The 23,880-nt window shown below is 40.2% G+C and overlaps 2 protein-coding genes across 3 annotated transcripts in view; both read left to right on the top strand.

Annotated features, from left to right (window-relative positions):
• The window catches only part of smarcad1b (SNF2 related chromatin remodeling ATPase with DExD box 1b), a 30,605-nt gene extending 12,070 nt beyond the window's left edge, over positions 1 to 18,535 (top strand). The window contains exons 8-23 of one of the 2 annotated variants that reach the window (XM_073816060.1): positions 7,920 to 8,320; positions 8,396 to 8,592; positions 10,208 to 10,298; positions 10,444 to 10,543; positions 10,624 to 10,683; positions 10,785 to 10,860; positions 11,158 to 11,293; positions 11,500 to 11,631; positions 13,044 to 13,139; positions 13,336 to 13,441; positions 13,540 to 13,655; positions 13,892 to 14,080; positions 14,330 to 14,448; positions 17,802 to 17,984; positions 18,066 to 18,175; positions 18,255 to 18,535. In XM_073816060.1, coding sequence (XP_073672161.1) covers positions 7,920 to 8,320; positions 8,396 to 8,592; positions 10,208 to 10,298; positions 10,444 to 10,543; positions 10,624 to 10,683; positions 10,785 to 10,860; positions 11,158 to 11,293; positions 11,500 to 11,631; positions 13,044 to 13,139; positions 13,336 to 13,441; positions 13,540 to 13,655; positions 13,892 to 14,080; positions 14,330 to 14,448; positions 17,802 to 17,984; positions 18,066 to 18,175; positions 18,255 to 18,316 — 2,174 coding nt within the window. In that variant the 3' untranslated portion in view covers positions 18,317 to 18,535. Of the gene's footprint in view, positions 1 to 7,919; positions 8,321 to 8,395; positions 8,593 to 10,207; positions 10,299 to 10,443; positions 10,544 to 10,623; positions 10,684 to 10,784; positions 10,861 to 11,157; positions 11,294 to 11,499; positions 11,632 to 13,043; positions 13,140 to 13,335; positions 13,454 to 13,539; positions 13,656 to 13,891; positions 14,081 to 14,329; positions 14,449 to 17,801; positions 17,985 to 18,065; positions 18,176 to 18,254 lie in introns of both variants that reach the window. The other variant, XM_065290458.1, reaches the window with a different exon arrangement.
• A 1,659-nt stretch (positions 18,536 to 20,194) lies between these two features.
• ska1 (spindle and kinetochore associated complex subunit 1) lies at positions 20,195 to 23,777 on the top strand. The gene is made up of 7 exons (XM_065290462.1): positions 20,195 to 20,290; positions 21,061 to 21,152; positions 21,255 to 21,379; positions 21,500 to 21,603; positions 21,751 to 21,891; positions 22,977 to 23,146; positions 23,366 to 23,777. Exons 2-7 carry the CDS (start codon positions 21,065 to 21,067, stop codon positions 23,512 to 23,514), a joined length of 777 nt encoding a protein of 258 aa, XP_065146534.1. The 5' UTR covers positions 20,195 to 20,290; positions 21,061 to 21,064; the 3' UTR covers positions 23,515 to 23,777.
• The last annotated feature ends 103 nt before the right edge of the window (positions 23,778 to 23,880 follow it).

Raw genomic sequence — 23,880 nt, forward strand, 5'->3', positions numbered from 1 at the left:
ATGACAAATGATCTTCAGGAACTAAGAGAACAGATAGCAGAACTTAAAGTCCAAGTTGTTTCTTCTGGAGCGCACAGAAACCGTTCTGAAAGATCCTTCAGTCAAAGAGATAATTTGAGTAGACCTGGAGCCAGTGAGATCGGCAGAGACAAAAATGAGAGACCAAAACACACCGAGATTAGAACCAATCGGCCCCGGCCATGGTATTGTTTCCACTGTGGAGAAGACGGCCACCTAGCCATTAACTGCGAAAGTCCACCAAATCCATCTAGAGTGGAAGAAAAGCGAAGGAAGCTGAGAGAAAGACAAGCTGAGTGGGATCTCCAGCATGGATTCGCCACAGAGCCTTTAAATTAAAGATGGTCTCTGTCGCAGGGCTGACGGGGACTGAGAAAAACAAACAACGCCCTAAGCATCGACAAGTGTTTAACAAGCAAGCTGACACCAGGAACTCCATGAAGTTACCAACCGGTCTGGTAGGAATGAAATGCACTGCACAAATTAAAGTTGAAGGGAAGAGAGTGAACTGCTTGTTGGACACAGGATCACAGGTAACAACAATTCCCTTGTCTTTCTACAACAGCCATTTGTCACAGCATACCATGCAGCCGTTAAACCATCTTTTGGAAGTTGAAGGAGCAAACGGCCAAGCTGTTCCCTATCTGGGATACGTCGAATTAATTCTGCAGTTTCCTCAGGAATTCCTCGGGGTTGAAGCTGAAGTTCCGACGTTGGCCTTAGTGGTTCCAGATCTGACATATACACCCCAAATTCTTATTGGCACCAACACTTTGGATGTCCTGTATGCCAATCATGCGCAAGCAATCATGCCAAAAGTTATGTCATATCACCATGGGTATCAAGCCGTAATAAGAGTGCTTGAGGCAAGACATCGACGAGCTGGTGAGAGTATATTGGGTCAAGTTAAAGTGAAAGGAAGCATACCTGAAGTTGTAACGGCTGGAAGTACTGTAGTTCTCGATGGCTGTGTCAACATCATTGGGCCACTGACAGAAACCTGTGTGACTGTAGAACCATCAACATCGTCTTCCTTGCCTGGGGGACTGCTAGTGGCTAGTAGTCTGCACTCCTTACCTTCGAAACGCAATGTCCAAATACCAGTAGTATTGAGGAATGAGACACAGACTGATTTAATAATACCTCCAAAAGCGGTACTGGCTGAAGTACATGCTATCCAGCATGTGATTGAAGGGAGAAACCCTATGAGTGCTTCAGAATGCAAAACTGTGAATCCTTCACAAGTTAAAGTCGTTCCTGATTTTGGTGACTCTTGCTTGTCAAGTGAATGGAAGGAAAAGATAACAGAACTAGTAAACTCCATGCCAGATGTTTTCGCACTGCATGAGCTAGATTACGGCCACACGGATAAGGTGAAACACCATATCAATCTTAATGACAACACACCTTTCAAACAACGTGCTAGGCCTATTCATCCGCAGGACATGGATGCAGTAAGAAGGCACCTGAAAGAGCTCCTCGATGCCGGTGTCATAAGAACGTCTGAGTCCCCCTTTGCCTCTCCAATTGTAGTCGTGAGGAAAAAGAACAATGATGTACGCTTGTGTGTTGATTTTAGAAAGCTAAATTCCCAAACCATAAAGGATGCATACGCGCTGCCAAATTTGGAGGAGGCCTTCTCAGTCCTAACTGGCTCCAAGTGGTTTTCTGTCCTGGATTTAAAATCCGGTTTCTATCAAATTGAGATGGAGGAGGCAGATAAACAGAAGACCGCATTTGTGTGCCCTTTAGGCTTTTGGGAATTCAACCGCATGCCACAAGGGATAACTAATGCCCCAAGTACATTTCAAAGACTCATGGAGCAGTGCATGGGCGACCTTAACAGGAAAGAAGTACTTGTATTCATTGACGATCTCATTGTCTTTTCTAAGACCTTAGAGGAACATGAAGCCAGACTTTTGCAAGTCCTGAAGCGGTTAAGACACTACGGATTGAAGCTTTCCCCTAAAAAGTGCAAATTCTTTCAGACGTCAGTCCGATATCTGGGCCATATCGTGTCTGAGAACGGTGTCGAAACAGATCCATCCAAAATTGAAGCCCTCAAGACCTGGCCGAGGCCCAGAAACCTTAAAGAGCTCAAATCTTTCCTTGGATTCGCTGGATACTACAGGAGGTTCGTACAAGATTTTTCTAAGATAACAAGACCTCTCAATGACCTTACTGTTGGTTACCCCCCTCTGCAGAAAAACCAGAGACGAGACCCCAAGACAAGTACGCAATACAGAGATCCTAAAGAGCAGTTTGGGGACCGATGGACTCAAGATTGCCAAAACTCTTTCAACACTCTGATAGAGAAGCTGACTTCAGCCCCAGTCCTCGGATTCGCAGATCCAAGCCTTCCCTATGTGTTAACTACAGATGCCAGCACCATTGGACTTGGAGCTGCACTTTACCAAGAACAAGAGGGCCAAATGAGGGCAATCGCCTTTGCCAGCAGAGGTTTAACCAAAAGTGAAATGAGATATCCAGCGCACAAACTAGAGTTCCTCGCGCTCAAGTGGGCAGTTACGACCAAATTCAGTGACTATTTGTATGGAGGAGAGTTCACTGTAATAACAGACAGCAACCCACTCACTTACATTCTGACATCTGCAAAGCTTGATGCAACCAGTTATCGGTGGTTGTCCAGCCTCTCAACATTTAATTTCAAGATCAAATATCGTGCAGGCAAGCGGAACCTAGACGCAGATGCACTTTCGAGACGTCCGCATGACAGACCTCTGGATGACTTTGTCTTTCAAAAAGAGTGTGAGAGAATCAGACAATTCACCCTTCACCATTTAACAGAATCGGATCAACCAACAATTCTGCCAGCAGCGGTGAAAGCGCTCTGTGAGCGACATCAAGTGTATCAAAGCTGTGCTGACCCTAGCATTTCATACTTCCAACCTACCGTCTTTGAGTCACTGTCCCTAGGAGTTGATGCGATACCCCAAGAGTTCCAACGGGAGGACGCCCATGGCCTTCCAGTACTTCCGCGAATGTCTGAAGAAGAGCTGAAGAAACGTCAGAGAGCAGATCCAGAACTTAAAGTTGTTATTAAATGCTTGGAGTCTGGTAAGAAACCAGTTGGGAAAGTCGAGCCTGTAGAAGTATCCTTATGGCTGAGAGAGTGGGACAGATTTGAGTTCAAGAACGGCATATTGTTCAGAAAGAAACAAGATCGAGGAGGTGTGCTGTATCAGTTGGCGTTACCCGTGGACCTACGGGAGACGGCGTTAATGAGCCTGCACAATGACATGGGCCATTTAGGGATTGAGAGGACGCTAGACCTCATTAGGTCTCGTTTCTACTGGCCAAAGATGGCGATGGCTGTGGAGGAGAAAATAAAGACCTGCGAGCGTTGTGTGAGACGAAAGACCCCCCCTGAGCGAGCCGCACCTCTGGTGAATATAGTTACAAGCAGACCTCTCGAGCTAGTCTGCATGGACTTTCTGTCGCTCGAACCCGACCAGAGTAACACAAAGGATATTTTAGTGATCACCGATCATTTCACCAGGTATGCTGTAGCGATACCCACCAGAAATCAGAAAGCTGAGACCGTGGCCAAATGCCTGTGGGATAACTTTCTAGTTCACTACGGATTCCCGGAGAAACTCCACAGTGATCAGGGGCCCGACTTCGCGTCAAGACTGATTAAAGAGCTCTGCACAATGGCAGGAATTCATAAAACAAGAACAACGCCTTATCATCCTCGTGGCAACCCCGTGGAGCGCTTCAACAGGACATTGCTTCAGATGTTGGGGACCTTGGATGATAAAGAAAAGACCTGCTGGAAGAGTTTTGTGAAGCCATTAGTCCACGCGTACAATTGTACTCGTAATGATTCGACTGGATTCTCACCATACGAGTTAATGTTCGGGAGACAACCCCGACTACCAATCGATCTGGCTTTTGGTTTGCCCGCTGATGAGTCACCCCAGTCTCACTTGAGTTACGTGAGGAATCTGAAGGATCGCCTGGAAGAGAGCTACAAGATAGCAAAAGAGAACGTTGCAAAAGTAGCGGCACGCAATAAGCGGAGGTTTGATGAGCGAGTGGTCGCATCGTTCCTTGAGGTTGGTGATCGTGTCCTGGTGAGGAACGTTAGACTAAGAGGAAAGAATAAATTGGCAGATAAGTGGGAGAAGGAAGTTTATGTTGTGATCAAAAGGGCTGGCGACTTACCAGTTTATACTGTTAGACCTGGAGGAAAAGATGGGCCCCTCCGCACATTGCACCGTGACCTGCTATTACCCTGTGGGTTTCTGCAAAAGAAAGATGAACCTGATGAAACAGTAGGCCCACACAAACCACGCAGGCCTAGGACTCGAGCAAATCCTGTTTCAAAAGAATCTGAGAGTGAAACCCAGAGTTCTGAGACCGAAGATGACTTTACAAGTTACATGCCTGCATACTTACCTACCATTGAGAGCAGAATCATCTCCAAACATAGGCTTGAGAAACAGTCAAAACCTGGAGTGACAACAGAAGTTTCTCCTGAAATGAGAACTACAACTAATACAAACATCATGCATCCTTTCTCAGTGGAATCACAAAGGAACTTACCTGACCTACCTGATGACGAAGACAGAACGTTGCATGATGAACCTGAAAGAGAGACAATGCAGTTTAAAGAACCTGTAGGAACTGATGTCTTAAATAACTTACCTGCACAGAATAAACAACAGGACCAGGAGTCTGTTGAGCCTCCATCTGAAACCCTCAATCAGGAGGATGAAAGGAGTGATGGCCTGATACAGGATGAATCTGTAAATTTGAATACTCAAGACAGCCTAATGGAGACTAGCCAGAGGGTAGAAGATGTCCCCCGGCGCTCTCAGAGACATTGTGAGCCACCAAAGAGGCTGCAGTACCCTAAATTGGGTAATCCCCTTTCATTAGTCGTACAGTCATTACTGCAAGGGCTCAGTACAGCCTTCACTGTGTCATTGGAAGAGCCTGATTCCCTTAAGAGTACGTCTGTGGAAATGTATGGCGGAATTCCCTCTGCGATTGTTTCGCAGCCTAAAGGATGCAGCGGGACCTGCATATCTTCCAGACGGGGAGAGTGTAACCCGGGTTATCAGGTTACTAGTTAAGATTAAGAATTATAAAATAATAATAAAGTGAAAAATAATAAAATACTTAAGTGAAAAAAGTGAAAAAAGTAAGAAAGGAGGAAAGCTCTAGAAGGAAAACTGTTTTGCCCAATCACAGCCCTTATTTCAGTGACTGACTCGCCAACGAGCCAATGTTAGCAGCACTTTCATAAGCCCCACCCACAACCTGCAGCAGCGCTGCTGGACTGTCAGTTTGAGAGACAGAGCGGGAGAGTGAAACGGAGCAGCTACACAGAGCGATATTCAGAGATCCTCTGTTATAAAGTTTTAAAATAGATCGCGAATAACTTTGAATGCAGTAAATAGTCATATTTCTGAACGGATTCGATTACGTGAAGTTGTCATTGGAGTGAGAGGACGACAAAGCGAAGATTTGTGAACTGAAAGTGGATGAAATCCAACGGAGAATTGGAGTGTTGCAAATGAGCTTATTTGAATATATATGAAGTTATTGCCTTGGTGAGTCACATTTTACGTAATACATTATCTGAGAAAAGTGTCATTAACTAAATAAGCTATTGATATGGAGTGTTTACATGGGCCACGTGAGCACAGCGTGAGCTGTAGTATTAGCACGAGGGCTAAAGCTAATTTCACGTGCAAAGATGCTGATGAAATGTGATTGTGAAATTTAAATGTTAAAAAGTTAAATAAGTGTTGAAACATGATTTAATACTTTAATCGAAGTGTATACATGATTTTGCTGTTAAGATTTTTGCTGTTAAAAAAAGTTGAAATTGATATTGATTGTCTTTCTGCCTTGTATTTTTTCAAGGCTGGGTTTTTTTTGTGTCTATGATTTATTCTACGTGATTTCCTGTGAGAGATTCCTGTTTTGTGCCATATTTAATCCTTCTGGAGAGGAATCTGTGTATCTGACGTGATTAAATATGCACAATGGCGAGCCACCAACGAACCCGTTTCCACTTTGAACTGTGCTAAAATTCACCAACTGGTAGGAAAATTCCATTTTTTCTTGCTTTTGGACACAAAAGACTTTCGTTCTTGGAACTTTCGATATTTTCGCTACCAAAAAGGAGAGATGGTCTTTTGAACTTGAGCTTATTGAAAGAGTTTAATAACTCTTGTTACTGAACTGAATCATTTGATTCACGAACTGTGTTCAACTGAGTCGTTTGATCCTTATTTGAACTGAATTGAATCAATTTGATGCATTTGTGTATTTTCAACTCATATTGTTGAGTATTCTGTTGAGTCTGAAAAGAAAAGTGATCTGTTCTGAGAAATTTGAATCACATACAGTGTTCTGAGTTAAATTGAATGTACAACAATACTTTTTTGGGTTTATTGAATGTAATATTTTGTTGAAGGTTATATCATTTGCAAAATATTTTGGCTGAAGTGAAAGAATCACACACTACTGTTTTTATTTTGAGAGTGTTATTTATTTTTACATTTTGTGAAGAGTGTGAAACTTCAAATTGAATTTGTCAAAGTGTTGAATTTTTTGGTCCTATAAGAAATGGAAGAAGATCTTTGTTAATTGTTGATCTTCACTGTTAACAACTGATTTCATATCTGTGAACTATTCATTGAAACAAATAACAAAATAGAAATTTTCTACAATAATACAATTCACTGAATCAGAACAAACTTTGTCAGTCACTTACTCACCTGCTGTACTGCCTCCACTCTCCAGTAGACGTTCCTTGCTTCTGATATACATTGGCCCATACTGAAAATTATTACTAGCTGTAGCGCATCAGTCACGTTGCACGCTACATGTTACAGATAACATTACATTAAGCTGAAGTCTTGGGTTAATTGTGCTATTGTAAAAAATACCTCATTCATAGACAGAACTATCATCCATGATTTATTTAATCAATGTGTTTTAATTGAATAAAAAGGCAGGACAACATGTTATTTAAATCATTGTGAGCTATTCATTATTGTCATAACTTTATAGTGTCAAAAAACAATTAAAGGGGACAGATAATGAAAGTCTGACTTTTTCCATGTTTAAGTGCAATAATTGGGTCCCCAGTGCTTTTATTAACCTAGAAAATGTGAAAAAGATCAACCCAGTAACTTAGTTTTGGTTAGGGATGCACCGATACCACTTTTTTGGAAAACGAGTACGAGTACTTGCATTTCAGTACTTGCCGATACCGATACTGAGTACTTAATAAAAAAACATGATTTAAATTTACAGGTAACAGCTTTAGTCATATAATTTAACAAAAAAACAAAGGACTAGTTTTTCAGTTTGTTGTAAACTCTGCCTCTTTGGACAACTCAAGAGGCATTAACCCCTTACATGCTGCTCAAACATAGACATTTCTCAGACCGTGGTATCGATTCCAGGTATCGGGGGACTTTTAACGAGTACAAGTACTTTAGAAAATGTGGTATCGAGGCCGATACCCGATACCAGTATTGGTATCGGTGCATCCCTAGTTTTGGTAAACCATTTACTGCAAGTATGTGAACAAGAGGCCATTGAAACCTTTCCTTGTGATGTCAGAAGGGGATAATAAAGCCCCTTAATCTGCACTATCCAACCACAGCACTGCCATTTAGTGCAGAGATCAGCTCATTTGCATTTTAAAGGACACACCCAAAACAGCACATTTTTGCTCACACCTAAAAAGTGTCAATTTTAACATGCTATAATAAATTATCTATATGATATTTTGAGCTAAAACTTCACATATGTACTCTGGGGACACCAAAGATTTATTTGACATCTTTAAAAAGTCTTTAATTCATCAAGATATTTATGATTCATAATTTTCATTCTTTCTGTACGTTTAGGAGTTGAGTCTGAAGACAGTGAATCTCAAAATTCCCCTGCTGCCAAACGCACCAAGCGGGTCAGAAACACCCGACAGCAAACTCAGGTCGCCCAGAGTTCCAGCACACCCGAACCGAAACCATGCAGGCCTCTTAGGATGACCAGAACTTCTCAGATGAGCGGAAGGCAATCGGTGGTGAGCTCAGATGACGAATACATCGACTCTGAGGCCTCTTCCGTGCATCTGTTACTGGACTCTGATTCTGACCAATCGGAGGAGACGCTATCCCAACTCAAGTCTGAGATCCTTGGCTTTTTCCAAGCGGCTTCAGTAGACGAGCTCACACTCATTGCAGGATGCTCTTTGAAAAAGGCCCAAAAAATCATTGAGCTCAGACCATATGAAACGTGGAAAGATCTGGTGAGAAAATGAATGCGGTCTTCTTTCTTTTAGGTCATGATCAAAGAATAACACATCTGCTTGTCTGGTTCACAGGATGATGCTATACGCAGAAGGAGCGGCCTTTCCACCGAGCTGCTGGCAGGATGCCGTGAGGTTCTAAAGGAGAGAGAAGTTGTGAAAGACCTCATGAGCAAGTGTGAGGAGATTTCTGGAAAGCTGGTGCAAGATGTAACCCAAGTGTTGAACAAGGGCCTGGGTTCAATGAGCCAGCCGGAGATCCTCACCAGCACGTAAGATTTCAACTACATCATCGCTTCGGACAAAAACTGCTAAGACATCTTTCATATTGCATGCCATAGATACCTAAATGGTTAGTTCACCAAAATAAAAAATTAAAAGCTCAGATACAAAAGCTACTAAACACCACCTTCCTCAAAAATTAGATGATATTGAGTTGACCGTATGCACTCGGCAGGTATTATTCGTTCATCAAATAATTTAGCTTCAAATCCATTTAAAGGTGCATTGTGTAACTTTTAGAAGGATCTCTTGACAGAAATGCAATATAATATACATAGCTATCTTATGTATTAACATATCGAAATGTATTGATTTTATTACCTTAGAATGAACCAGTTTTATCTACAGTAACACCGCGGGTCCCCTTACATTGAAGTCGATGCCGTGTTTCTACAGTAGCCCTAAACAGACAAACTGCACTACAGAGCGTGTTTCATTCCTACTTTGTCACAGACAAAGACATGTTTGGCCTGTAGCAGCTAACGTAACTTCGCTTTACGTTTTTAAAAGTAAGGTGTGGCCTTTGTTGGTTGCAGTTCGCAATCTCACCGCTAGATTTCGCTAAAAACCACACTTGACCTTTAATCCTGGCCATTTTGAAATCAGCGGTGGCCAGTGACTTCTTTTTCTAGGGCGCACGATGCGAAGCTTGTCACAGCATGTATTTAGCCCGTCATGTGTGTGTTTCGTCATTTCCAAATATGCGTTCGGCGCGTCATGTAAACTTATGTGCATCACCTGTCTTGTCAAAATTAGTGTCTGATGAACAGATTCGAAGGGGTTTATGTCTTGAGTGTATTTTGTGAATGCAAGAGTTTCTTTGTTCATAAACCTTTTCGATGCGTGTCCAGCAGGCGCGTATTTTGAAATACCGCAACAAACACATATTTTCACAGGATGAGCCACACACGACACTTCGAACACACATTTTAAATTTGCGCCCCTCCTAACTGTGGGTTCACACCAGCCGCGTTTGAGGCGTCAAATTCACGTCTACCGCGTCTAGTTTGCCGTTTGAACATTTTGTGTTTACTCGCTTCATTCACTCGTGAAAGCAACACGTGAAATTCTAGTCATCGAGACATTCACTTAGAAATTTGCGTCATGGGAGGGGCTTCTGCAACTTCGCTTGCTAATCACGTCACTACTAGAGCAAGCGCCTGATTGATTAACGCGGCACGTTTTTCCGCCAAAGTTAACATTTTTCAACTTGCGCGTTTCCCGTGGCCGAACTTAATTGGCGCTATACACACAAACTAAACGCCTGAATGAGGCGGAATCGTTTCTATCGCGCCGCGCTAAATGCCACATTCGCGTCAACCCATCTTCACATTGACTTAACATTGAAATCACTCGCCCTTGACGCCTCTACCGCCACTGTTTGTAATATTGCTTTGTTGGCAAAATCCATTAAACACCATGCAAATTTTCAAGCTTTTTAAATGACCTAGGTCAATTTGTTAAATTAAATTTAAATTAAATTCAAAAAGCAATCAGGGTATTATTAGAGGAAAGTAAGTCATATAGGTTTAGAACAAGTAAATTTACCTTTTTTTTTAGGTGAACTACCAGTTAATATTTCTGTGGCTAAATTTTTTTGTCTAGATTTCAGTTGAAGCCATACCAGCTGATAGGACTGAACTGGCTTACACTACTACATCAGAACAAACTGAGTGGAATCCTGGCAGATGAGATGGTCTGTTATTAAACTGTCTTTGTCCCCATAATACAGTCATTTGTGATAATTGATTCATGATTATGAGTGGTAAAAGTATGATTTGTTTGGCATAGGCGTCAGATTCAGTCACTAAGAGGTACTTCTGTCCATTGTTTATTGCTAGGGTTTGGGGAAGACCATCCAGGCCATCGCATTTCTGGCCTACCTATATCAGGAAGGAAATCATGGGCCTCATCTCATCACCGTTCCTGCCTCTACACTCGGTGAATACAGCAACTCCATGCAAATGAACCATAGTTACATCAGAGATCTTAATCATTTGAATCTTATATTACTTTCACAGATAACTGGGTCAGGGAACTAAACCTGTGGTGCCCCAGTTTGAAAGTGCTGGTGTATTATGGTAAAAAAAGCATCTTTTATACAGTACATCAATTTTAAAGAAGTGTGTACAAACGTCCTCTTTTAAGTAATGCATAAAATGTTTCTGATTTACTTCGGCAGGGTCTGCTGAAGATCGAAAGTACATGCGCTATGAGATACTAAATCACATGGTGGATTACAACATCATAGTTTCAACGTGAGTATTGAATTTGGGTTAAAGCTCGTATGCATGTAAGGGTAGCAAGCACGAGGTGCGAGTCAATATGTATCTCGATGCCACACAAAGAGCCACAAGCCATAAAAGTTACCATAGAAAAGCACCATTGAATGACATAATAATAATAAAATACTCCTTGTTTGAGTGAGTGAACCTGAAAAGGTCTGTGTAAAATGACCCCGTCTCGTTCATTATTCATGGTAATGAAACGTTGCTGTACTTCATGCCCTGCCCCTAAAGACCATGGCTCATTAACACGGTCTCTCTTGTACGCAGATACAACCTGGCTATTGGAAATAACAGTGACCGCAGCCTGTTTAGCAAGCTCAAGCTGGAGTATGCCGTGTTCGACGAAGGCCACTTGCTGAAGAACATGAACTCTCTGCGCTATAGACATCTCATGGCCATCAATGTAAGGTTGGATGTATAGCGGTTGTCCGTAACAACCCAAGCCGGCAAATAGTCATTAAGAATAAATGCATTGAGGTCTATTACATCACTAAAGCCTGTTTTTGTAAAAGCAGTAGCGTGTGCTCTCCAGACGGGTTAACTGCTTGGATTTAACTTGCTGTGCCCCCTCACTCACTTAGGTTTTTCCGTCTTGTGTGCCCTCCTCAGGCCAAACATCGCCTGCTGCTCACGGGAACCCCACTGCAGAACAACCTTCTCGAACTCATGTCCCTGCTCAACTTCATTATGCCCAACATGTTCTCCAGCAGTACTTCGCAGATCTCCAAGATGTTCTCCATGGTAGAACCTGCATTACAGAGCTAAAAACATATTAATAGTGGTTGCCAAGGAAACAGGTGCCCATGCTTAGGGTTTTGAAGAAACTTCAACCCCTATGTAAAAAATGTATGTAATGCTGAATGCACACCATGTGATGGACTGTACTGTAAAAGCTTTCATTCATCGTAGGGGAAAATAGTTAGTATTGTATTGTTATACTTATTGGACCAAGTGGTATCAGGGGTGGGTAGGGGTCTGATATGAGCAAATGCCAGAAGCCGACACTGATTGATGGCATTAAACGATTGGTCGAATCTGTCAATCTTGATCAGGGTCTGATCACTTTGACATAAAAGTCAGATGATGTCACTCAGTATTCATCCATCACATTCATCGTGGATTTTACTGGGGCCTTATCATACAGTCTAACATAAAACAGTCGTAAAAACCCGATAAAATTGCATATTGTACAACCAACTTGCCTGTTTCTGCACATTTGGGTGATTCTCATGAAATCTAGACTTAAAAGGTGTCAGGCATCAGATTTTTTTTAAAAAAAATCGAAGCTAATTTTTGGTCTGAACTTACTATAACCATTATTTTAAGAGGATTTAAAAAAGATTTCCTATAGAATTATTTACATTTTTTAGATTATCATTATAAAAAATGATCATTACCGCAACATGATATTACATTAAATTAAAAACTCATGTTTCGGTAATGAGAACTAAACAGTTGTCTAGGTACTATGACAAACAAAATTTTAACTTTTATCTGGAGAGAAAAAATAAGAACTGCTTACCTGGTAGCCATCTTGTGCGTCACAGTCAATTATGTCCCTTCCAACAATTTTTTTTTGAAAATGTTAGTTCCTTGAGGGCTTAAACAATGATTGAAAATTGTTGCGGAGGATGAGAAAATTTTCCTTGGACACATTTATATTCATTTTTATTGTCTTTACATTTACCAATGATCACCAAATACCACATGTTTCTTTAATGTAAGAAGAACCAAAATCCAGTCATGGACACATTGTGGTAATGAAAAATTTCTCCTTAAATGTGGGGAAAAAACTAAATTTGGTTGTATGATGTCATTTTAACTCATCAAAGAGATGTTTGTAACTGTATGCTTCTTATTTTGATACTCTTATTTTGCATTTACTTTTTTTATCAAAATGTTTCATGACACCTCATAAGTCTAATTTCGCGAGAATCACCCATTTATCTTCGATTAGGCTTATTAAGGTAAAAAAACACAGTCTTGCCTTAAAGAAGGAACCTGAGCCATATGGCCTGAATAGCACCTGGGCAACCATCTCACAAACGCATTACAACACCTTGCAACCACCCACACACCACCTTATTAGCAAATATTGCTAGATTTTCTCATAAATCTGGTTTCAGATGCTTTTTTGTGTGTGTTTCCTCCAGAAGTCCTCTGAAGAGCAGAGCAGTTTCGAGAGGGACAGGATTGCCCACGCCAAACTCATCATGAAGCCGTTCATCCTCAGACGGGTGAAAAGCGAGGTGCATCGCAGTCAATAAGAAATATGCATAATGCATGTGCTCTCAGAATGCATGTGGATGTGAAAATGTGTTGGACAGCATCTCAAATGCATTATTCAGTCTCACAAGCAGATGGGCCACTTTTCTCGCAATGTTGACCCTCTGCGGCCTAACGACACTCGGGTGGTTCATTGACACATAATGATTTGCCCGCCAGGTCCTGAAGCAACTGCCTGCCAAAGAAGAGCAGATTGAATTTTGCGGCATGTCCGAAAGGCAACAGAAACTGTACAGCGCCCTGTTTGACAAACTGAAGCGTTCTGGTAATGGAGAAAGTATGTATTTGAGGGAGACTGGGAGATTGGGTTCGGTATATGTGTAACGTTTTTTACTTACGATGTCTTTGATTGGCTGTGTGCAGAGCGCGAGCTGACCAATGTGATGATGCAGCTGAGGAAGATGTCCAACCATCCGCTCCTTCACCGGCAGTATTATACCTCAGAGAAACTTAAAGCCATGAGCAAGCTCATGCTTAAGGTATGAAATATATTTTTATAGAAACAGAAACTTAAAATTATATGGTACGACTGGTACGTCAAGGCGTGACCTTTATCTCTACTAAAAATGGACAAAAGCACAAAGCACTTCCTGCTCGTATTCACAGTAAAGTCCAAAAAATATTTGCACGCTCCACGTCTTGTGTGACCGCCCCTTTAGAGTTGAAGTAACTGTTTTGGGTATATCTGAGTAATCCATCTGCCTTTATATTACAGGAACCGAGTCACCGTGATGCCGATCCGGCTCTGATCAAAGAGGACATGGGGGTGCTATCAGACTTTGAATTACATCGCCTCTGTCAGCAGTATTGTGCGCTGCAGGAATACCAGCTGGACACAGATGTACTGCTGGACTCTGGAAAGCTTAGCCTCCTCACACAGCTGCTCGAGTCCCTAAAGGAGAAGGTTCAGGAACATTTTCCTCTTTGGTTCCACAGACCAAATTACACTTTCAACAACCCCTCTGAGTATAATGAAAGTTGTTTAGGTGTGCTGAGAAACACTTTCACGCTGTGTTCCAAATTACATGGCGTACTTGCTTTCAGCAGCCGTTCTTTCATACCACTTTGTTATCTAGTAGGTTTTCAAATATGCGAAATACAAAGATCTCTTTCTTAAACATCACAATAGTCATTATCTCTCTCCCTCCCCTAGGGTGACCGAGTGGCGCTCTTCAGCCAGTTCACGATGATGCTTGATATTTTGGAAGTGTTCCTGAGACACCGTAAGCACAGATACATACGAATGGACGGTTCGACACCCATGAGTGACAGGTAAGCATACTTATGTTACACATTGCTGTTAATAAGCCTCGCCCTGTTTGTTTTTGCAATGTCGCAGTAAACACAAAATGTGCTCTACAGATGTAATTAGCAGCACAGATGTACCACATATATATGCAAATGTGTTTTACCATCTGTGGTGACTGCGATTTTTGTTGGCTTAAACAAAGTCCCTTTAGGGAGGTCGCGCCAACAGGCGACCATGTTTGCAATGCGTTCGGTGAGTTTTTTTTTCAAACTATTACCTACTTGAATGGGAAAGGGCATTTATCTCAAATATCATGCACTAAAATACCAATTAAACTAAATATTTAGTACCAACAATTAAACCTGACATCAGCTGCACTTTTGTTTCTTAAAGAGCACCTATTTCATACTGTAGCTAAAAACAACGTTATTTTGTGTATTTGTTATAATACAATTAAAAAACACTAGGGCTGGACCAGAATATTTGAATATTCGTTCCGTGGGTTGACATTCGAATTTCAGTTTTGAGATTCAAATATATATATATATATATATATATATATATATATATATATATATATATATATATATATATATATATATATATATATATATATATATATATATATATATATATAAATTTACAGCGTTAAAGGCGTTCTAAGCGAATCTGCGAGACGTTAGTTTTTGTTGACGTTTGAATTTTTTTAAACAGACGGAGCGTAGCTAACTCCTCCCCCTCCCTTCCGTCATGAACGCGCCCAACCCCCACCCCCAAATCCTTCTTGTCGTTTATTGGCTGGAACACTTTGTTATGGTTTCTGTTTGTAGGTTTGGCCACTGTGTTGTTACTGCCATTTGTGAAGCCTGGGCTGTCTACAGAGATCGCGTTTTTTTACAGTTTGATCAGCGGACCAGCAGCAAGCAGATAGTGAGGAGCTGTTTGCTGTATGTGACAAAAAATGTTTTATGGTATAAAACGCGTCAATTCGCTTAGAGCACCTTTAATGCAGAGCTTTATAGAGCTCCCGCTCTATAGGTGGTGCAGAGAGACCAACATCCATAGCCAACAGCCACCAAACGCCACCAGTAGAAGATTGCCTCGGACGTAAAGCGCGCTTCCTGCTTTGGCATTCACACTAATAGTGTTGTAAATTACGTTCAGTTTCTTGCAAAAACTGATTGATTTTTCTTCATAAGACGTCAATATGTCACACTGAGTTATGGGGGATTACTTTTGTATTGGATATATATGCTTTAGCTCTAAAAGTGGCGGGCCGGTTGACTTGCATGACGGAGCACTGGGGTTTCTGCAAAATATCTTCTTTATTGTTCTACTGATGAAAAAAACATATTGGATGGTGTAAGTGTTAGTAAATAAACTTGATTTGCTACCGTTTTATTGCAGTTTGTTAAACTTCGTTCATTTATTTTCGTTGTTTTATTTAAACGGCCTACCCTTTACGTTGTTTGTTTGTTAGAAAAATGTTAGGCTTCCTTATTAAAAGTATTGCTCTTGTGTTTTGTTTCACTAATGCTGTTCTCGCAGGACGCGTGACAGGCACGCCGCTTCCGGCTTGCGCTGTTCTGTAGTTTGTTAAAAGTTTATTAATTCTGAACATGTCACATGTCCATTTTGACGGGAACTACACTCCCTTGGGTCCGCAGCAACACATCCGCCACATAATAAAACTGTAGACAGACAGACACATAAACACGCACAGAAAGATTCCTGCCTTTATTAAAGAGAAAAATATGTTCAGCCCCTCCTTCCGAAGCTTCAAATATTTGATTTGATTTCTACTAGAGCTTCGAAGCTCAAAAAATGGTATTCGGAACAGCCCTAAAAAACAAATTTTTTTTACATACCGTACATTTTTGTAGCTCCAGTTTTCACTCTCTTCCTGAAACGCACAGATTTGAAAAGCTCTGTGTCCCTGATTGGCCAGCTAATCTGTACTTTGTGATTGGCCTGAATACCTCTGACGTCAGCCGGAAACGTGACGCTCCTTACCATGTTTGAAAGATTCGGTTGCTAACAGAAGTTAACTTACAGGCTGTCCAAAGCGAGAGGAATTATGATAATGTCGGTATTGTCTACATCACCAATCCCAGGAAGTAAACTGTCGCCTACAATCCGTGTGTTTGTTGTAGTCCAAGAGAAGTGATTAACGTTGGAGACGATAACGCGCATCATCGTTTACTTTGGGGTTTGTACCTTTTGCATATGGTTAACATGTAGTAATACACACTTACCAAAGGAAATTTAAAAACTTGAATTGGACAATAGGTGCTCTTTAATGCTAAAACACCTACTTTCAAGGTCGTTTCAGCCATTGAGCATGCACACAGGTTGACAAACACCTCATGAGACTCTGTATAGAGCCCCTATCCCAGAGAATCATCAGTCATCGATTGTTCATTGGTTCTTTTAACCGGAAGGTGGGACTTCCGTCACCAGAGCAGCCATATTGAGCACTGCATTGTCTCCTATTCATAGTAATAGAAGTGCTCAATCTTGTTATAGCCAACCATCAACCATCCCTGTTAACATCTAAACAAACAACAAATGTTGTTTAGTATTTCTTGACCCTTTAAGGGGGGTATTCGTGGTGATAACGCATGTGTCATCGCAACAAGTTACTGTTCAGCTCTTTGACACAAGGGGTTTAAATACAGATCAACATTCACATGTCTGCAAACTGGAATAATGCAGAGATCAGGGAGCTCCTCACTATCCGTGTTAAACTGAGCTCGATCGCCAGCTTCATTGAAAAGCAAATCATGCGCAAGTTCATGATAAGATCAGAAAATAAATGCACGCAGGTGGTTTCTCCAAAGAGAAATATCAGATGGTAAGCAAACGTACACACTTTTCTGTGTATTTTCCATAATCTATGTGAGAAAAGGTTAAAATATTCGGATTTGCTGTACACACAAAGACACAAGGGTGTTGGTGTCAGATTTATCCACTCTGGGACACAGTTTGAAAAAAATAGCAGATTCAGGCGGATATTTTATTATATTGCTGGATCTGTTTGGATTTTGATAATAAATTTGTACGTATACAGCTAAACGCGTCTCCATTTGGACAGGCTCTAAAAATCCTGCGCCTCTTTTCCAGGAAGTAAAAAAGTTAAAAATCAGATCGCAGCTTGTGTTTTTTGCTTTTTGTTGTGCAGTAGACAGACAGTAAAGGTCTTTGTTACCTCCACACCATTTAACCCTGCATATAAATTACAAGTAAGATCATTGTTTTGATCTACCCTCATTATTGTTCTTCTTCACCAAAGCACTTAACCACTTAAGATGATAAAGTGTACTCCAAATGGCAATTAAGTAAAAAGATGGTAATTCTCTACCTCTGGCTTTTACAGAATTGGGCTGATTGACCAGTTTAACACAGACAGGGACATATTTGTGTTCCTGCTGTCCACCAGAGCCGGAGGGCTGGGTATTAACCTGACATCTGCCAATGTGGTTATCCTTCATGATATTGACTGTAACCCTTACAACGACAAACAGGCTGAGGACCGCTGCCACAGAGTGGGACAGACCAGGTAAGATACTGTAGTCAAAGTTTTGGTGGACCTTTTGTGTATCGTCAGCATGCTTTATATCTCAGTTCATATCTGTTTAAGGACGGTAAAGGTGATCAAGCTGATAAGTAAAGACTCTATAGAGGACGCCATGCTGCGGATCGGAGAAAGAAAACTCAGACTAGAGCAAGACATGACTGCCATTCAAGAAGGTGAGTACGCTGTTGAAAACGTTTTTGTGTCAAATTAATAAAAAGATGCACATCTGATCAAAATTCTTGGATCTTCCAGGTGAAGAAGACACGTTTTCTGAGGATATGACTTCTCTGCTCAAAGCGTCTCTTGGACTTTGAGAGCCAGCTCAGATTCAAAGCGTACTGTGATGTTGTGACACTTGACTGAATTTAAAACAAGTACTGTAGCACACTGAAACGTGCTTTACCAATACTACCTGCAAAAATGATGTATTAATGAGCACCTATGTTTACATTTCTGGTTAAAGTACTGTAATACTGTTTTCTATGTTTGATTGTTTCTGTGTTTTTGTATATGTGTAAAAGTGTTTGATTAAAAAAGTGAGTTGTATAACCTAGTTGTTGTGTGTTTGATTTGTGCTTTTGACCCCAAGACTTGCCAAGACCAAGAAAGGTTGACCTAAGCTGCTCAGTGTTTTACTTGGAGTATCAAACAAAACTGCAGTCAGTTTTTAGTACACTAAAGAGACACCTCAACAGGAAAGGCAGCATAGCAAGTGTTTTACATTTTAAGCATTTTTTCCCCATTTATTCATATGGACAGGCTCCACTCAGATGCAGTTTCAAAGACAGGGTTTAGGTTAAGCCAGAACTAGGCCTAAGTTATATTAGGACATAATCTTGAGACAAAACAATGGCACTGATATATTTTTAAGATATATGATCAGTGCAAGATGTTTTTAAATTAAAGTGGGAATTCCACAAGACTTTTTTAAAGATGTTAAATAACTCTTTGGTGTCCTCAGAGTACGTAATGTGAAGTTCTAGCTCAAAATACCATATAGATAATTTATTATGGCATGTTAAAATTGCCATTTTGTAGGTATGCACAAAAATGTGGCGTTTTTGGGTGTGTCCCTTTAAAATGCAAATGAGCTGATCTCTGCACTAAATGGCGGTGCCGTGGTTGGATAGTGCAGATTAAGGGGTGCTATTATCCCCTTCTGACATCACAAGGGGAGCCAAATGTCAATTACTTATTTTTTGACATGTTTGCAGAGAATGGTTTACCAAAACTAAGTGACTGGGTTGATCTTTTTCATATTTTCTAGGTTGATAGAAGCACTGGTGACCCAATTATTTTAAAGCAGATAAGCCCTGACTGGGAAACCACCCCTGAGAGTCTGTAACTGTATTAAATCTGTTTTTAAGGGGTCTTATTAGTGCTCAATTGGTTTTTAATAGCCGATTGCTGAAATGAGAATAATAATACAAATGTTATTATGGTAAATGAGAATCATACAGAGAATTGGTGACACTACATAATTAATTTGCATAATATTTATAAATGCATCATCTTCCTCTTTATTACTACAGGAATGTTCACTTGACATTTGTACAAATAAAAAGAAATAAGTTAATGCAGCTTTCTCTAGTAGTTACTATACTCAATAACAGGTTGTTTTACTTTCTAAAGTCTAAGATGGATTTTTTATTTAATTTGTACTTTTAATTAAAGTTGTGTACAGAGAAATAAAAAAGATACACGTAAGTACGTAATGATGACGTAGAAAGGGTTTATAAGACTAAAATATGTAATTTTAATATTGAGGAATTTTCTGTGGCGATTTGGCGAAAGTGCGGCTGTGAGTCATAAGCTGCATTTTGCGCGTGCGTGCGTTTGTGTTTAAATGTTGGCGCGATATTTCACTCGCATTCACATATGAAATATATTGATCTGCTTCTTTTCATTGAAAGCTTTAAACAGGCAAGTATTATTAATCATACCTGTATCTTATTTATTACCTGAATTGTTTCGCCGGTTTAGTATCAGCTGTGTTTTTAGACCTAACGTTACATTGAGCCTGGATTTAACGTTAGCTCACAACAACAGGACAGTTAAAGTTAAGCGTCTTTAAACTAAAAGAGAGTTCATGGGTTTCCTCTGTGAGGACTGTGCTGCTAGGATAATAATGCAGAAGAAGATAACTTAAGTTAGTCGGAGAAGTGTTGAAAAGATAAACAATGTTTTGTGTGCAGTGTCTTACTTTGACGGCAGTGTCTGTTACTGGTTGCGCTGACATCTGAAGCGTGCACTGCGGTCTTTTGCAGTTGGTTTAAGTTGCTACCCAGGTAAGTTTGAGTTTCATTTGACCAAATTCTGTTTTATTTGGTGTCAAGTGGATACTGGTGGATTGTTTTCAGTCGTGTTCAGTCGTTATGGTAACTTGCAGGGCTGTAAGTTCAGGCATATTGAAATTCGACCAATCAGCTGTGAGTTAAGTGACGTCATTAAAAAGTGCGTTTACATTTTTTTTTAAGGAATTAATTTTAAATTATTATTAAGCTTTATAATAAAAAAAAGTGCATTTGAACATATGATATCTTTTTTATTGTTAATATTAAAATTGGTTTAAATGTCTAATTGATATTTATTTATTTATTTGTTTATTTATTATTAGATTTTTCTCCTCGTGGACCCATCTCAATAAGTAATGATGTATCAGCTATTATTATACTAACTGAAAATATTACATACATCAGACTTAAATATTTATCTTTGTCTTTAAGTGTTACGTTTGTCCAAATGTTTTCAATGAATTGGTCAAATTGGTTTACAGTAAATCAGATTGATTGGAAAGTCTGGTGAGAAAAGTTTAAAAGCATTTTCTTTAAAACTTCTTAGTGGACTAGAGAGTTTTTTTAACTGAAGAATCAACCCAATAATATTTAACAATATCCTTATTAGATATTAATATCAATTACTTTGGACCTGTGCTTCATTCCTCATCAGTATCTGTCTTGTTTCACCTGCTCACTTTTGTTTGTTTTGGTCTAGAAAATCTGACCCATGCATTTAAATATGCGCAGTCTTCTTGACCCATAATCACTTTTCCTTTAAGAGCTATGAATCACTGTGAGTTTGAAGAAGTGACACAACATATCAATGACAAAATCTCCATGATTAAAAGACTCCTGGAGCTTCGAGCTGTTGGTATGGGCATTTACCTAATGTGTGAAATTAGATTATAACGTCATACAGCTGTATGATTGGTTCATTTGGTTACGTTACACCAGTCGTGTTATTTCTCTTCAGCAAAAGATCCAGACAAACGGGGAACCCTTCTAAAAATCGAGCAAGAAGTCAATGCCATCAATGAGCTTCTTGATCGTTTTGAAAGATATGTAGGTCAGCAAAGAGACATGCTGAAGCACTTAAAGGTGTGGAGTTTTTTTATCTGCATACATTATAAAGACACCATAAATAATGTTGGCTTTTATCTATTTAAGACTAAATAATCCCATATAAGATAAAAGGTCTTTATTTTTTCTTTCTGAAAGGATCTGGAAGAGTTTTTCCAGGAAGATGAACAAGATGCCAATCACCTTAAGAACAACATGCCTCCGCACATGCCCAGAAAAGGCCAACAGGCAGCACCACAAGAGTATTATTTATTTATTTTATTACTTTTTTGGTTTGTTTATTATTGGGTGGGCTAGTTTGCTTCATCATTAAGAGGGACAACAGATCAAACTCAGCCATCTTGTGCTTTACTGAAACTGATGAGTTTGGCCTTTTCTGTTCACTTCAGGGAGGGACAGGTGGCAGTTCAGAACAGGCAGACAGATGCGCCACAGGCCCTGAAGGAACAGGGGCCACCTAAGAAAACCCACCGCAAACAGATCAAAGAGCTGGAGTTCATTACTGTCCCAGAGTTTGACAGCATACCACCGTGAGTCCTTCCAAACTGGTCTCTCACACAACAACCCCCCCCCCCCCCCCAAAAAAATGTGTTATTATCATTTCCTCACCCTCATGTTGTTCTAAACCGGTATGAGTTTCTTTATTCTGTTGAACACAATAAAGGATATTTTGATCAATAATGGAAAGCACACGGTTGATGGTACCCATTGACTTCCATAATATTCGTTTTTCCTACTATAGAAGTCAGTGGGTACAGTAAACTTTGTGGTTTTGGATGTTGTCTTAGAAATCAGCTACCTATGTAGGCAGTATCCAGCAAGGTTGCTCACTAGATTTTGGAAAAAGAGCCAACATACACAGAAAAAGATTCAATGTGCTGTCTGTGTCTAACAGCAGCTGCTGCTTAGATATTTATAGAGTTAGTTTACTCAAAAATGACAATTTATTCATAAATCACTTACCCCAGTGTTGTTCTAACCCACCAAGTCCTCTGATTGTCTTCTGAACACATTTATAGATATGAAAACTAGGAGGCTTGTGACTGTCCAATTTGTTTTACAATTCTTTTCCTAGAAAAGATGTTGGTCCCATGCGGCCCCAACACTTTTCCTAGAAAAGAATGAAAAGCATCGTCAAAAAGGTCCATGTGCCATCAATAGTTCAATAATAATATTATGAAGCGAAAACAACACTTTTGTGCGCAAAGACAGCAAACAACTAGTAAACGCTCACTTAAAGGTGGGGTGCATGATCTCTGAAAGCCAAGTTGACATTTGAAATCACCTAAACAAACACGCCCCTACCCCAATAGAATCTGGACCTTCTTTTGAGAGACCTGCCCCACACATATTTGTAGACATGCCCCTTACTGCTGATTGGCTACAAGTGTGTGTTGGTACTTAGCTTAACTCCCTTTGCCAAAGTGTTTTTAAAAATCATGCACCTCACCTTTAAGGACTAAGGAGGAGAACAAATTGTTGAATAAAATCGTTCATTTTGCGCACAAAAGTGTTGTTGTTGCTACATAATCGGGGGACTTTGTGGGTTATGTCATTTTAAGTGTAAGTTTACGTTGCATTTCTTAGAATCAGACTTTTACTCTTGCTGTCACAGGTACATGAAAGGCCGCGTGACCTACGACCAGCTGAACGCAACGGTGCAAAGCATCAATACAGCCGTAACGGCAAAATATAAGATTCTCCATCAACCAGTCAAGACCTTGAACAACGTGTCTCGTATGCTCCAGCAGCGCTTTAAAGACCAAGAAACCAAGGACACCAAGGGTATCTCCGTTTTATATGTCTGCTACATAGCCATAGGTCAATGGCTTGACCTCATTGATCCCCACAGTCCATCATGTATTAACAGTCTTGTCATTTGGGGAATTGAAAGTCACGGGCACACGCACACACTTGTGCCCAAATGAAGATGGTCATTTATCCTGAAAGATCTAGTATTTAATAAGCCAAACAATGTGATCCAACTTCTTTTATGTCCTGCAGGTCAGTTTTTCGTTGTGGAGCAAGACATTAAAGAGTTTACCCAGCTGAAGGTGGACAAGAAGTTTGTGGGCATGCTAAACATGTTACGCCACTGTCAGCGTCTAAAGGAGGTCAGAGGAGGAGGAGTAACGCGCTTCATTCTGCTTTAAGATCTTGGAGGTATTCGCTGCCCCCAACACCCAACTACATCACATGGCTTTGAATGAAAGACATTATGAAATGAAATTTTGCCGAAGATGGCTCTGATCATAATTTGATCTGTAATATGAATTATTTTTGTTTGTATATTTATGTCATGTTATTGTTGATGGTCACTTTATCAATAAAAAATGATTCCTGCATTATTTATATTGTCAAAGCATCCAAAATATCGTCACTGGCCAAATAAAGAGACGGTTTGTCAAAAGTGTTATCATTGTATTGATTTTCTTTGTGAATAAAATGGCAGCTGCATTTGGAGAGAAGGTGAATCCAAGCCATCACCTTTATCCTCTTTTCTAACCAAAAGCTCAACC

This window comes from Paramisgurnus dabryanus, chromosome 10 (assembly GCF_030506205.2).
Source record: "Paramisgurnus dabryanus chromosome 10, PD_genome_1.1, whole genome shotgun sequence".
In the NCBI taxonomy this organism is placed as follows: Eukaryota; Metazoa; Chordata; class Actinopteri; order Cypriniformes; family Cobitidae; genus Paramisgurnus; species Paramisgurnus dabryanus.

Excerpts from the sequence above, each read along its gene's own strand:
- ska1 (XM_065290462.1), top strand. The coding sequence starts at position 21,065 with ATGAATCACTGTGAGTTTGAAGAAGTGACACAACATATCAATGACAAA. Across the intron at positions 21,153-21,254 it reads CCTGGAGCTTCGAGCTGTTG|CAAAAGATCCAGACAAACGG; the intron begins GTATGGGCATTT and ends ATTTCTCTTCAG. Across the intron at positions 21,604-21,750 it reads CAACAGGCAGCACCACAAGA|GGAGGGACAGGTGGCAGTTC; the intron begins GTATTATTTATT and ends TGTTCACTTCAG.